Source organism: Oryzias latipes, chromosome 2 (genome assembly GCF_053564925.1).
Source record: "Oryzias latipes strain Hd-rR chromosome 2, Olatipes_Hd-rR_3.1".
Taxonomy (NCBI): domain Eukaryota; kingdom Metazoa; phylum Chordata; class Actinopteri; order Beloniformes; family Adrianichthyidae; genus Oryzias; species Oryzias latipes.
The window spans coordinates 4,626,519-4,642,048 of NC_136238.1; the positions used below are offsets into that span (position 1 = coordinate 4,626,519).

Here is a 15,530-nt window from a genome sequence, read left to right on the forward strand (position 1 = left end):
AGACTTTCTTCAGGCAGAAGAGTCCAGAACAAGATCTGAAATCCTGAAGGTCTTTTTCACAAACACTGACAGAGACTCCCAACCATCTGATTTTCAGAGAGGCTTCAAGAATCCTGTTTGAGGAGTTTAGGGTCAAAAGAAAAATGAGAAGAAAGGAGAAGTGATGGTAAATGGAGACAGATTTGATCCAGTTTCCTCAGACTTCCATCATGTTTGGAGGAACAGAAAGAGAAAAACTCCAAACCTGTTGATGTTTGACAGAAGAAAAAAAATAAAATCATAAATCCAGTCAATGATTACACATCAACCAATCATCTGTTCACTGCAGAACAGATTTATCAACTTTATGATCTGCTCCAGGATCAGAAAATGTCCTTCAGGTCCAAAGTCCACAGGAATCTGCTTCCTGGATGCATTCAGAACCGGTTTGAAACTGAAGCTGGTTGGACTTCAGGGACACAAAGCGGTTCCAAAGATCCAGAGGAAGAAGTCAAAGAAAGAACAGATGCATTAGTGTCAGAGGGGTGAGTTGATGGAACAGCTGGGATGGAAAGAATGTGGATGTTTGCATTTCAAAGGCTTTCAGAAGAGGTTCTTGAATGTTAGGACTCAGCTGGGAGCCTCTTTGTTGGAATCTAAAGGATCCTGTCTGAGATCAGATCAGACTGATCCAGCATTAGTTTGGAGTTCTGGTTTAGGAAGTGATGAAAGGATTTGGAGGAGTAGAAAGGAGGATCAATCATCTGAGCTTCAGCTTTTTCAGTCCCATTTCATCTGGTTGTAATTTATTATCTTTACTTTTTTCTTCATCCTTTAACCAAACAAAGAAACAAAGTGAAGATCTTCACCTCTGCAGGTGCAGACCATGATATTTTAAATTTTTGAATTGATTTGAAATGGTTTATTTCAAGCAATCAAATAAGAATAATACACAAAAAAACAATAAAATCATCAGTTATGCATTCATACAATAACTAATCAAACTTAGAATAATTAAACATATTAATAAATATTTCTTGAATGGGAGTGGAAGGAAGCGAACTTATATAATCCCACCCCTGTTCTACTGTAACCATTTTATTACGATAATGATGATTTATCATTATTCGGTTTATAACTTTTATCAGACAGAATTAAGAATCGTAAAGTATCAATAAATCACAAGACAAAGATGAATTACTTAAATTCTTATGTAAAAAACAACTTTTAGAAATCAACATGGCAAATGCAGATCAGTTATCCAAAATATATGCAGATTATGTTATTTAGAAATGCATTGATATGATTAAAAATAATACTATATCAGTAAAGTAGACACAACACTGTTTCAGAGATTTTCATAGCAAAATTTGATCAAGTATCAAAAGTTAAAAATATGTGCAAAATTATGTTACACTAGGAAAAATCATGAATCAATTTATCAATTTTTGGAGCAAGTGAAGTAATAGAATTAAAAGTCAATCAATGTAACCATTTTCAATAATTGATTAACCATTTGTTTTATTATTTTTTTGTATTGTTTTATGTATTTTCTTTTTTTAAAATAAAGTAATGCTGTAAGGGAAAATAAAAAAGGGTCCATAATCTTTCGAATGACCAAGGTTGGTATTTCTTCTTTTACTGATAACAGCCGTTCTTCTGGGTACAAACAGAGTTTACAGTTCTCTTCGATGTTATGTCTGCAGACATTAGATTAAGGTCCATATCCTTCTTCAGCTGATATCAGCGGCGGTGAAAGTTGAGGTCAAGTTGTCTGCAGGTCAGAGCTCTGCTGTTATTCAGGTTACGTCAGACGTATGGAGAAAGTGAGAAATCCAGGTGTCATATTTCTTAAAATTATTTGGCTCTTTGATTTACTGCATGTTGGTTCAGACGACCGTAATCAAACACTTCTCAAAGTCCTTCATGGTGTTCACGACCAGAACCTTGGATCGGTCCTCTGGACCGAGTGGTTTGACGTAAATCCTGCAGCCTTTAACCCAAGTGTTCTCAATCTGCTTACGCTTCCTGAGAAGCCGTGCATGTTTGGAGATTTCCGCATTCCTTCTGGTCAGATGGTCGTTCAGATAAACAGCAGATCCTTTCGGATTCCTCCTTTGATTCATCAAAGCTAGCTTGTGTTTGTGATTCACAAACCTGACGAGGATCGCTGGTTTATCCGTCTCCTTTCTCCTGGGGAGCAGGTGGCAGGTCTCCATGGTGTTGAGATCCAGGGAAATCCCTTTAGACGTGAGAAATGATCCCACTTGGCGTTCCAGAGTCTCTGCACCGCAGTCCGTTTCAGAGCCGCTAGCGCTATTAGCATTAGCAATGCTAACTCCCGCTGGATTTAGCTTTGCCCGAGGTTTGATCGGTACTCCTGTGAGAATGACATTATTCATCCTTACTTGTTTCTCCAGAATGTCGACCCGGTTTTCTCGTTGCTCGTTTTGAGCCTGAAATCTTCTGAACTCTTCCATCAGTTCAATCAGTGGAGCTAGCTAAGCATTCACTTCTCCCATAAACGGATACAGCATAGCTTTGATATCATCAAGAATCTTTTTAAGGTCTTCGTATTCCTGGCTTTTCTTAGGGGCCATGGTCAGCTCTCTTTTTGGAGAAAATCTACTTTTTAAGTCATTTGAAGATAGTTGGATAGCCGCCGTCAGCCCCCACGCCTCTGTGCTGAAACCCGGAACCGGAAAAAAAATCTGTATATATCATCTGCAAACAGACGGAGGCTTTGGGGATTTTCAAACACTGACCTCTGCAGGGCTGAATAGGAAGTGCAGCTTGATGTCTGAATGGAGGACATGTTTGATCTTAATCAGATGAAATGAGAGGCTCTCATGTGAGGAAGAACATCTGAACAGCTTTGATCCTTTTCTGCTGCTTTTGCTCTGACGTTGCTTCAATTCTGCTTCAATACGTTTGGATTTTAACTCCTTTCATGGATTTTCCTCAGAGCAGATCTACTGGATTCTGGACATGAAGGAAAACAGGACAAATGTCAGTGAAGAAACTGAGTTCATCCAGATGTTTAGTTTTAGTCCAGAAAAACAGCAGAAAAGAGAGGTTAATTCCGATCCACAGAGTCCTGCAGGGATCAGAGTCCTGATCCTGCTGCAGACAAAACTTCTCAGAACATTTGAATCTTCATCTGACAGAAAGGAGAAAGACTTTTCTGCTGCAGCAAACAAAGGTTTGATGAAGATGTTGAGGATTGAAGATGAAGCTCCAAAGCAGAAACTTGATCCTGATGTGCTGCTGCTGCTGCTGCTGCTGATGATGATGATGATGAGGGTTTCCTCTGCAGGTGAAGGTGTGTGTGAGCTGATGTGGATCCAGTGAATCCAGCAGCATGGATCAGTGGGAGGAGCCACATGAGGGAGCCCCTCCCTCTAAAAGCAGAGCTGGTAACCATGACAACCAGAGCACAGCTCAGAGGTGAGATGAATATCTCCAACTGTCCATGATCTTCTCCATGTCAGAGCTCAGGACTCACACCAGCAACCTGCATTCTTCACAGAAACCAACCTGGACCTGGACTTGGATCTGGATCTGGATCCAGCTATGTGTCCTTTATCAGTGACAGATCAATGGCTTTGAATCCAGACTTCAAAGCCATCCGTTCAGGATTGGAACAGTAAGTGTTTTTTCAGAGGCTGTATTTGCCAAATGAACTATCGTGATACATCACTGAATAGATTTTTTTCCAACACCACAAATGATTCCAGTTACAATACCTGCATAATGAACTGAAACTGTCAGCAAAATCAAAGATAGGAAAATAGTGAGATGACATGCAACGCATGCAAAAACGTGTTTTGCAAACGCAAAAAAAAGTTTATGAAAGCAAAAAAAAAAATTTAAAGCAAAGAAAAAAATTGAGAGCATAATGAAAAATAATTGAAAAGCAAATATCTAATAATTTCATTTGAAACTTAAAAAGTTTTGTGTGCAAGGTAGTGGCAGGAATATTACTCCACACATGCAGTGTCACACAGTTGTCAGAAGGGGGCGTACTACAGATCGCACTACAGATCAGTCTGTTCATGATCTGAGATCAATAGTTCAACATGAAGAGACTCTGATGACCAGAAGAGATGAGTTTCTAATAAAACAATTGTTTTTCCATCAGGATTCAACAGAGACCTGGACCTGGTACTGGATCTGGATCCAGCAGTGTTTCCTTCAGGAGTGACGCGTCAAAGTATCATAATCCTAACTTCAAATACATCCATCCAGGACTGGAACAGTAAGTGTTTGTCAGAGTTAAAGGATTCTGGATTCTAGTTCAGATGATCTGTAGTTTTCAGATGAAGGACTTGAGGTCTGGTTCAGTTCTGGATCTCTCTGATCAGACTCACTTGGAGCATCATGTGTGTGATGAGATCTTTTCAGTTGAGTCTTCTGAGAGTCTCTGAGAGACATCAGAGATGTTGGAGAAGAAAACATGTTGACTGCTGACTGTATTAGTCTGGTGATATGATAATTATCCCAATATTGTACTGTAACACAGAACAAAATGCACCTTAATTTTGATAAGTCTTTTATTGTAATAAAATTGTAAAATTAATTTTACTGAATGATCACAATGTTAGGCACCGCAAGTGTATCTCATATATGAGTTGCTTTAACCCAAATTCATTGTGCAATTTGTGCAAATATAGAAAGGGAACAGTCAACATTGTCTGATTTCCACAACAAAATATTTTTCAGTATAAGAATAAAAATAGAATGAATATGGGGGGGGGGCACAGTTTCATGTGTTCTATGTAAAGTGTCATTAAAAACTAGTGATGGGACGAGCGACACTGGTGCATCAGCACTGTGCCGAGAGCTCAAGAGGGAAACCTCGTATCGGTGCGTGTATTGCTTTAAGAGAGAATCACGTGACCGATACAGGAACTGTTTCGTTTGGATGTGCTGCGCCAAAGTGTGTTTATCAGGAAACAAACTGTATCAACATGTCGTGGGTTTGTCGGATGGAGTTTTGCTTCATCATGGATCGTCCTAGGAAGTGTTCCCCGGTGGAATAATTTTGATCTCGTGACGCCAAACAAGGTAAATCTTTTTCTCCTTTATATACTATTTTTTACGGTGGCGCATTGCACTCACTTTATCAGTTTATCAAGTGAATGACCTGTGATACATATGATAGTCAGTTAAAGAGCCTCACAGTTGCTTTATTCATGTTATCATGTAATTATGAGATCCTGATCTCATCTCGTAATCCTGAGATAGGGTGTCTATTTTTTTAACAAGTGAATGCAATGTTCTGGTAAGAGGTTTGAATTGTTTTCAGATAAATTAACTTTTTATGTTTTTGTAGGTGGATTGTCGGCTGTGCTCCACAGAGCTATCTTATATCAATAAGAGCACTTCATTAATGCTGAGGCATTATAGAGCTCGGCATGGCAATGAAGAATTGGCAGATACTCGTGAGAGTACCCCAGGTATGTTGAAATTCTCTCTAAAAATTGTGCTAAAAAAACATGCATGCAAACAGACAGGCTCAAGGCCTGGTATTGAACCTCCAACCCTCTTACTGTGAGGCGACAGTGCTAACCACTACTCCACCACGTCATCTTATGTCTATTTGATATTGTTTGTAAAAATTACAGTCCTTTTATTAAGCTTTTGACGAAATAGTTTCTTTTTGGCTTGCAGTTCCTAACAAGCAAGCAGTGGATGAGGCAGTGGTCAATATGATCATCAAAGACTGTCAGCCACTCAGTTTTGTTGTAAATGACGGATTCAGGGAGCTCCTGAAGCTTATTTTACCCTCGTATGCTCTACCAAGCAGAAAGGTTTGTTTAAGAAATTTTTATTATATGTTTGTACTAACTACATAACTATATTTTATTGGTGTAACAGTATTTGTATGGTTATTTTCAGACCATCAAGGACTTGGTGAGCCAGAGATATGAGGAGGAAAAGGAGAAAACCAAAGGACCTCCAGAGTGCCGTTGCTGTTACTTTAACAGCTGATATGTGGACGTCTATGAATATGGAGGCATATCTAGCCGTTACTGGCCACTATGTGGACAAAGAAAGCCATGAACTCCATTCATCAGTCTTGGCAGTGCAGCATTTTCCTCAAAAACACACAGCAGAAAACCTCGCCACGGTTAAAAGGAGCCTCATGGAGGAGTGGGACATAGCAGGAAAGGTCAGGTGTCTTGTCACTGATGCAGCAGCAAACATGGCTGCACGTGCTCGAATGCTGCAAATACGGCACACCATTTGTATAGCCCATTCCCTGAATTTAATTGTGAGAAAATCATGTGATCAAATCCCAACAATAACTGAAATACGCAACAAAACACGGCACATCGTGACTTACTTTCAATTGAGCGTGACTGCTAAAGAGAAGCTCACTCAAATACAGCAACAGCTGGGAGCACCGGGCCATAAATTAATAAACGAGGTGCCAACACGATGGAACAGTACCTACCAAATGTTTGAAAGAATGACTGAGCAGAAGAAGGCAGTCTGGGTGTCACTGGCCTCATTAAAACCTGATGTCACTCCACTGACTCCAGAAGAATGTCAGATCATTGAAGAGATGCTCAGGGTCCTTGCTCCTTTTGACCAAGCTACAAGAGAACTGTCTGAGGAAAAAAGGTCTCTGGGTCGAAGGTCATTCCCATGATGAGAATGCTCCACATTGAGCTTCAACATCAGGCCACAACAGTGACAAAAACAGCTGCTCAGCAACTGGCTGAAAACCTGAGGAAGCGGCTAACTGACGCTATTTGCACCATGGAATCTCTGTGTGATGACTCTGGCAACTCTGTTAGATCGCAGAGTTAAAAAGAATGGATTTGTTAGCCAGCAAAAGGCAAGTGAAGCAGTGAAGATACTGCAGTCAGAATGTGCAGAAGAAATGAGGAGCCAAGAGAAGAAAAGCCTAGCTCTTCACATGGGTCAGAACCCAGTTCAGGTATGAAAATATATTTCTGGGGCACTTTTTGATATGATCATGTGATAATAAAGTAATGATTAACTATCTTTTTAGGGTACAATCTCTGGAAACTTTAGATATGGAGGTTGCAGAGACCCAGAAGACGAGGAACGCAACAGCTGACTCCATTATTGAAGTCCAACGCTACCTGGCAGAAACAAACACACCCAGAAACCAAGATCCTTTGCAATATTGGAAACGGAACCAGGAAATATACCCACAACTTCATCAACTCGCACTTAAAACTCTCTGCTCACCATAATCGTCTGTACCGTGCGAAAGAGTACTTTCCAAGGCTGGGGAGCGGGTGTGTAAGAGAAGAAATCGCCTTGGAGCAAAGACACTCCAAAAACTTTTGTTTCTCAATAAAAATACATCAACCAATCACTTTTCTGTCTTTTATTTCATATGATTTAACAGTTAAGTTGAAAAATGTGGACATAATTTAAAAAATTGTAACTCTGAATTTTTACTCTAATTTGCTATATTTTACATACCAACTCAGTTTTAGCATTTACACGAACAAGGAATTTCTTAACTTGCGATGATTTTACAACTACTGCAGGGGTCACTATTGGGTGACCAACACAGTATCAATACAGTGCCGACACAGTTTGTTTAGTATGTCAATACACTCCTTGAGGTATCATCGTCCCATCACTATTAAAAACTGTCCAAAAGTTTTCAATTGTCCAAAAATTCATTTGAAGTCAGAGTTACATATTAATGACATGCAGATGTGCCACCAATCCTCAGCTACTAAAAATATTTACACTGAATATTTAGACATCAGTTTTTTCTTAACTTCAAGACCTTTTTCTAACTGGACCTCTTTAAGTTTGATCTCTTTGAGTTGAAGACCCCTGCTATAAACCACCTCATCCCAGAGGGAATCAGCCCCCCCCCCCCCCCCCCCCCACTGCAGTCTCCACTGTAAACTTAACAATAATAATAATAATACTAATAATGCTAATAATAATAATACATTTTATTTATAATGCACCTTTCATTAAATGTAACCTCAAAGTGCTACAACTAGATGTGAAAAAAACTCAATTAAAATATGTACGTTATAATACAAAAGTTAACTTAAAACTACAAAAACTATAAAAGGAACACTTAAAAAGCACAAAACAAAACCCATCAGCAATCATGGGCTTTTTAAATAGAGATGTCTGTAAAAGAGCTATAAAAGAGTCCAGGGTCTGTGATTTTCTGATATGAACAGGAAGGGAGTTCCAAAGCTTTAGTGGGTAGCAGGGTACGGGTTTCTTTTTGGAGATTGAGGAGTTGGAGGGATTGGACCCGTACCTCGCCACGACGGCAGAAACGAGAGTGAAGACAATGAAGAAAGGTTTAAGGCCTTTTATTTTTATAATGCCAGACCAAAGCAGCGGCAATGCAACCAGAAGAAAATGATACAATAATGTGACGTACACACATACGTATATACGTGAAACATTAAGCACACTATATACGAATGTGAAAACAAACACATACCATAAACAGCAACCCCACGACACACAACAAAACCGGAAACGGCCAAGTGTTACATCCCACACACACACCTGTTCTCCTTATATACTGCACCACGCCCCATTGGCCACAGTATGGTGGTGCCCAACTGGCCATGCATTTCTAGGTGATGTTTAGAAGTTTGCATTCAATCTGGGATAAAACAGGAAGCTAGTACAGCGATTTCAGGATGGGGTTGATCTGTATAGTATATATATATATATATATATATAATAGTATTGCTCATTCTGTGTAGGTTTACAGTTGAGAAAGAGTTTCTGCTTGTAGTAGAAGAACAGACAAAGTAAACTCACGAGTTTCTGATCTTATTTCCATTTTCCTTGTGATGCATATATATATATATATATTGTTGGAAAATATAATCTGTCGCTTTGAGATTACTTTCCTTGTTGCATGTTCAATAAAGCCGAGAAAGAGAAAACCACGGGATTCGACCGCATTAAGTTTAACAAATTTATTCCCTAATATTTCTAATGAGATTTCTAATCTCTAATATTTCTAAAAACAGAGTAAAACAAAATAAAACAGATCGATCTGGGTGTCCAAAATCAAGGCCTGCAATACGCAAGAGGTTACATTCCGAATTCACATGCAGCTTGTCTGGAGACACAGAAAAGTTCCTTGAGTTCAGACTTTTAAGCATGTGGTCAGAACATCCTCCCCCGGGAGCAAGATGGCCGCCGAATCTCCGCCTCTGGTCGCTAGAGATTGGCTGACAGAGGAGCCCGCCTACTTCCTTCAGCCCATCCTTAGAATCACAGCATCTGGTCTCTGGGGGGAACCTCACAGATAGACACGGTACAGAATCCCCATGGGTGGCAGGAACTGTCACCGCAGGAAGTCGATCCTAGAGCTTTGTTCTTCACACGTGAGCAGATGCCTGTGGCGATTCCCAGGGATGGAAATCAGTCTCAGAGATGATTGATTTATGATCCAAGTCAGACCTACAACCAAATGGCCTCAGAAGATCAAAGACTGTTTTCTCCTGCAGGGGGTTGAGTTTGCAGCTCCAGCATCACAACCTCTTTACATATGCAATGTTCAGGAAGCCCCTTTGAAATTTCAAAGGAACCACACACAGTAAACCTGAAGGAAACCTTCAATGAAATAAAGATAAGATAAAAGCCTAGGAGAAATGAGAACCACAAAAAATAAATTCCTTCAGTTTATATATATATATATATATATTGTATATTTTTGTATAAAACTTATCTAATTTTGCCAAATTAAATGAATTACTTCTATTGGTAACAAATAATTGTGTTAAATTTAATCATAATAATGTTTATACAACTCAAATTTATGTATTTATCTAACTAAATGTCATATTACTCCAATTCAATTAATATTTTTTCCATCTTAATTAATTATATTTCTTGATCTCTCATATGTCTAAGTTTGAGCCAGCAGATATGCTCATTTTTATAACAATAAGAAGGACAGGAAAAAAATGCACATTGCACAGAAATTCATTAAATTCATTAAAATTCATTCATTACCATTACAGAAATTGGTGGTAGGGGTGCTATATAAACTCATCATCACCTCCTTCACTCTCACTCATGGTGCAGAGACGTAAGCATAGTAGGACAAAATAACTGGACAAAAACACAGTAAAACAGCTAAACAACTAAACACATTTGGTCAAAAAGCCACACTTAAACCAAAATCCGTCCAGACAGGCAAATGAAATGGTATCCCACAATCCTTTGCGGTGCCAATCTAACAGCAGCACCAAAGTTATACATACTTAATTGAATTAATTAAATGAAAGTAAAATAACTGTCTGAAAACTACGTGTTATTTTTAAGGTGACTTTACTAAAAAGAATTGATTTATCTAAAATGAAGCAAATATTTAATTAGATCAAATTATAAAGTTTCTCTTTCCAACATCCATATGTGGTCTTATCACCCTCTCACAGTGGAAAAAGTATTATCTGAGCTTCTTCATCCACTAAATCATCTTCAAATGGACACGCCATGCTGCTTCACCTCTCTGAAAACAAACTAACCTTCAACTAAACCTGCTCCAGACCAGGGGGGTATTCCAGAAAGCAGGTTATGCTAGCTCTCACGGTAAGTTTGAGGCTAAGGAAGTTGATAACCTCAGCTTTCAGTTCCAGAAATGGATGTATGTTTCAGGGTATGTCAAGTTGCCATAGCAACTCATGCTCTGAACATAACCTGGTCGGGAGCAGGTTTAGTTGAAGGTTAGTTTGTTTTCAGAGAGGTGAAGCAGCATGGCGTGTCCATTTGAAGATGATTTAGTGGATGAAGAAGCTCAGATAATACTTTTTCCACAGTGAGAGGGTGATAAGATCACATATGGATGTTGGAAAAGTAATTTTTCTACTTTGATCTCACTTAATTTTTTGTTTCAGCTAAAATAAATCATTTTTTTGTAAGCCGGTTTAAAAATTACACGTAGTTTTCAGACAGTTATTTTACTTTTTTTCTTTTTTTTTTCTTTTTATTTGGGTAGTGAAAAACAGTCAAACATGAAAAATGGAACATCAAGATGTTTACAAACCCTTTTTTTAACATCACAACCTAACATAAATAGGCAGCAGTTTAAAAAAATAAAATAATAAAAACAAGTAAATAAATAAAAAGAACAAATCACCAACCAACATTCATCACCAGCAGCAAAAGACTATTACAGGTTTTATTTTTTTTTATTTTTTTCACATTTCTCCAGAACAGAGTTCAATCCAAAGAGAGATTAGTCTTATCCAGAACTGGTTGCCAGACTTTGTTGAACTCCTCAATGTTGTCATGAAGGGTATGCGTTAATCTTTCCAGAGGAAGAATCCTCAGTACCTCTGTGTACCAGTCCTCCATGGTCAGAACGTCCTTGGAAATACAGAATTTCAGATTGTTTTTTCTTGCAACAAACAGTAGAATTTCAACCAGCTTGGCATTGTGTTTGTACCTAGTGCCATTCACTTTAGTGCCAAGAACTCACTGTTACACTTGCAGCAGTAGGGAGAGTCTAAGCCCAGCTTGCTCCTAAACAATGGTGTAAAATGGAGTCTGTGTAATATTTTAAATTGTGTTTCTCTATGTGAGTTCAAGTTAGGAGTTTTAGCGTGTTCTCTATCAGATGGGTCCACTCATTGTCACTTATTTCTTCTCCTAAGTCAGTCTGCCACTGTCTTTTGAGGTAATCTGTAGAATGTGTAATGTTCGAAGAAAAGTTTCTGTAAATGTGGGAGATAAATCTTGTATAGGTTGGGGTTGTGTAAGAATGCGTTCTAAAAATGTTAGTTGGGGGGGATGTTTTGGTTTGGGTATGTAATGACTGATCTGCAAGTACCGAAAGAAGTGGGACTGGGGCAGAGACTATTTATTCTTTAAGGCTTCGAAGGATTCCAATGCAATCCCACCATAGAGTTTGGCAAGCTGGTCTAAGCCCTTTTCATGCCAGAGTTTGAAGCCAATGTCTTGACATGATGGGATGAAATCTGGGTTCCTAAATGTGGGGGCTAATACAGAAAAGTGTTTTTTTAGTTTAAAGAAAAGTAACATTTTGTACCATGTATTCAAAGTGTTGGAGACAATAAAGTTGTTTTGTACTTCTAATTTAACCTTATTGTAACATATAAAGGGACAATACTTTAATGTTACAATTCCACAATTGCTAGATTCCATATCAATCCATGAATTTGAGACAGTTGGGTTCACCCATTCATGTATATATCGCATTTGCGCAGCCCAGTAGTAGAAACGGATATTTGGGACAGCTAGACCCGCTTGATCTTTACTTCTCTGTAATTTGGTTAGTTTCATTCTTACTTTCTTCCCCTGCCAAAGATAATGCATAAATATTTTATCCAAAACCGAGAACCAGCTATTTGGAATTGAGTTTGGCAGCATCTGTAATGGATACATGAGTCTAGGGAGAATATTCATTTTCAGCACACTTATTCTTCCAAGCCAGGAAACGGGTAGGCTTTTCCACCGTTCTAAGTCCTCCCTAATACGTTTAATTGTTGGTTTTAGATTCAATTTGAGCAATTTATTAAGAGAGGGGCTCACTTGTATTCCGAGATATGTTATTATTTTCGGGGACCATTGGAAGGGAAACCCCTTTGGGGGAGCAGATCCAGTCATTGTGCCAATAGGCATAGCTTCTGACTTCGATAAGTTTACTTTAAAACCTGAGATATGGCCAAATTGTTTCAAGAGGTTGAGTAAGTGTGGGATGGTGCTGTCTGTTTCGACTAGATACAGTAAGACATCATCGGCATATAATGAGATTTTATGTTCTGTACCATCGATGAGGAATTCCTTTATACTCAAAGAAGTTCTGATGAGCTCTGCAAAGGGTTCGATAGCCAGCGCAAACAAGAGGGGGCTCAGGGGACATCCCGGCCGTGTTCCACGTTCTAAGGAGAAGTAGTTAGAACAATGAGAATTGGTAATAACAGCTGCTTTAGGTGAAGAATACAACAGCTTCACCCAGTCGACAAAGTTGGCGCCCAATTTAAACATATCCATGCTCTGAAAGAGCATGGATATGCTCTGAAAGAGAATCTAGCCACAGGGGTTGCAAGCCAGTTGCCTCTGTGCCGGTCCCAAGCCCGGATAAATAGAGAGGGTTGCGTCAGGAAGGGCATCCGGCGTAAAAATTGCCAAAATAACCATGCGAATCATCCACAACACTTTAGACATACCGGATCGGTCGAGGCCCGGGTTAACAACGACCGCCACCGATGCTGTTAACCTACAGGGTGTCGGTGGAAATTTGACTACTGTTGGTCGAAGAAAGAGGGGAGGCAGAAGGGCACGTGGCCAGAGAGAGAAGGGAAAAGGCAGGAACATAGGTTTGAGAATAGGGACTCTTAACGTTGGCACAATGACAGGGAAAGGCAGAGAGCTGGCAGACATGATGGAGAGAAGGAAGGTAGATGTACTGTGTGTGCAGGAGACAAGGTGGAAGGGCAGCAAGGCACGTAGTATTGGAGGAGGATACAAACTGTTCTATCATGGTGTTGATAGGAAGAGAAATGGGGTAGGTGTGATTCTGAAGGGGGAGTTTGTAAACAGTGTTCTAGAGGTGAAAAGAGTCTCAGACAGGATGATGAGCTTAAAGTTAGAAATCGAAGGGGTGATGGTGAATGTAGTCAGTGGGTATGCGCCACAGGTTGGCTGTGAGTTAGAAGTGAAGGAGAGATTCTGGAGTGAGTTGGATGAGGTCATAGAGAGTTTCCCCAGAGGAGAGAGAGTTGTTATTGGAGCAGACTTTAATGGGCATGTTGGTGAGGGCAATAGAGGTGATGAGGAGGTGATGGGCAGGTTTGGTGTGAAGGAAAGGAATCTGGAGGGACAGATGGTGGTGGACTTTGCGAAGAGGATGGAAATGGCTGTAGTCAACACTTACTTCCAGAAGAGAGAGGAACATAGAGTGACATACAGAAGTGGAGGTAGGAGTACCCAGGTGGACTACATCCTATGTAGACGAGGTCATTTGAGAGAGGTTATTGACTGCAAAGTGGTGGTAGGAGAGAGTGTAGCCAGACAGCACCGCATGGTGGTGTGTAAGATGACTCTGGAGGTCAGGAAGAAGAAGAGAGGGAAAACAGAAAAGAAGACCAAGTGGTGGAAGCTACAGAATGAAGAAACTTGTGAGGAATTTAGGCAGAAGTTGAGACAGGTCCTGGGTGGTCAGGATGAGCTTCCAGATGACTGGGAAACTACAGCAGAGATTATCAGGGAAACAGGTAGGAAGGTGCTAGGTGTGTCATCTGGAAAGAGGAAAGACGGTAAAGAGACTTGGTGGTGGAATGAGGAAGTACAGGAATGCGTCCAGAGGAAGAGGTTGGCTAAAAGGAAGTGGGATGTAGAAAGGACTGAGGAAGGTAGACAGGAGTACAAGGAAGCGCAGCGTAGAGTGAAGAGAGAGGTGGCAAAGGCCAAACAGAAGGCTTACGATGAGCTATATGACAGGTTAGACACAAAGGAAGGAGAGAAGGACTTGTACAGGCTAGCCAGACAGAGAGACAGAGATGGGAAGGACGTGCAACAGATAAGGGTGATTAAGGACAGAGATGGAAAGGTGCTAACAACCCAGGAGAGTGTACAGAAAAGATGGAAGGAGTATTTTGAGGAGCTGATGAACGTGGAAAATGACAGGGAAAGAAGGGAGGAAGATGTGGTTGTTGTGGAGCAGGAAGTAGCAGAGATTGGAAAGGAGGAGGTTAGGAAGGCTCTGAAAAGGATGAAGAGCGGAAAGGCCGTTGGTCCTGATGACGTACCTGTGGAGGTATGGAAGTGCCTAGGAGAGACAGCAGTGGAATTTCTAACAAGGTTGTTCAATAGGATTTTAGAGAGTGAGAAGATGCCTGAGGAATGGAGGAGAAGCGTTCTGGTTCCGATCTTTAAGAACAAGGGTGACACGCAGAACTGCAGCAACTATAGAGGAATAAAGTTGATGAGCCACACAATGAAGCTGTGGGAAAGAGTAGTGGAAGCCAGGCTTAGGAAGAAGGTGGAGATCTGTGAGCAGCAGTATGGTTTCATGCCCCGTAAGAGCACCACTGATGCCATTTTTGCTTTGAGAATGTTGATGGAAAAGTACAGAGAAGGTCAGAAGGAGCTGCATTGTGTGTTCGTAGATTTAGAGAAGGCGTATGACAGGGTGCCGAGGGAGGAGCTGTGGTACTGTATGAGGTCGTCTGGAGTGGCAGAGAAGTATGTCAGAGTAGTTCAGGACATGTATGAGAGAAGTATGACGGTGGTGAGATGTGCTGTAGGTCAGACAGAGGAGTTCAAGGTGGAGGTGGGACTACACCAAGGATCAGCTTTGAGTCCTTTTTTGTTTGCTATGCTGATGGACAGGCTGACAGACGAGGTAAGACAGGAATCTCCCTGGACAATGATGTTTGCGGATGACATTGTAATTTGCAGTGAGAGTAGAGAGCAGGTGGAGGAACAGCTAGAGAGGTGGAGGTTTGCTCTGGAAAGAAGAGGCATGAAGGTCAGTCGTAGTAAGACAGAATACATGTGTCTGAACGAGAGGGATCAAAGTAGAAGCGTTAGGT

General features: G+C 40.3%; 1 protein-coding gene and 1 long non-coding RNA gene across 3 annotated transcripts in view; both read left to right on the top strand.

Moving 5' to 3' along the window:
* The first annotated feature begins 381 nt into the window (after positions 1 to 381).
* The window catches only part of LOC144983684 (NLR family CARD domain-containing protein 3-like), a 64,224-nt gene continuing 49,075 nt past the window's right edge, over positions 382 to 15,530 (top strand). Inside the window, exons 1-4 of the mRNA XM_078930745.1 lie at positions 382 to 524; positions 3,296 to 3,426; positions 3,509 to 3,625; positions 4,121 to 4,237. Of these exons, the coding sequence (XP_078786871.1) occupies positions 3,341 to 3,426; positions 3,509 to 3,625; positions 4,121 to 4,237 (320 nt within the window). The 5' untranslated portion in view covers positions 382 to 524; positions 3,296 to 3,340. The remainder of the gene's footprint in view (positions 525 to 3,295; positions 3,427 to 3,508; positions 3,626 to 4,120; positions 4,238 to 15,530) is intronic.
* LOC144983696 (uncharacterized) lies at positions 4,249 to 7,316 on the top strand. Of its 2 annotated transcripts, XR_013647456.1 has the most exons (5): positions 4,249 to 5,046; positions 5,315 to 5,438; positions 5,653 to 5,792; positions 5,881 to 6,928; positions 7,004 to 7,316. It is a non-coding gene; the product is annotated as an uncharacterized LOC144983696 (long non-coding RNA). The 2 variants fall into 2 exon arrangements; XR_013647454.1 differs by having other exon boundaries at positions 4,250 to 5,438; positions 7,004 to 7,314.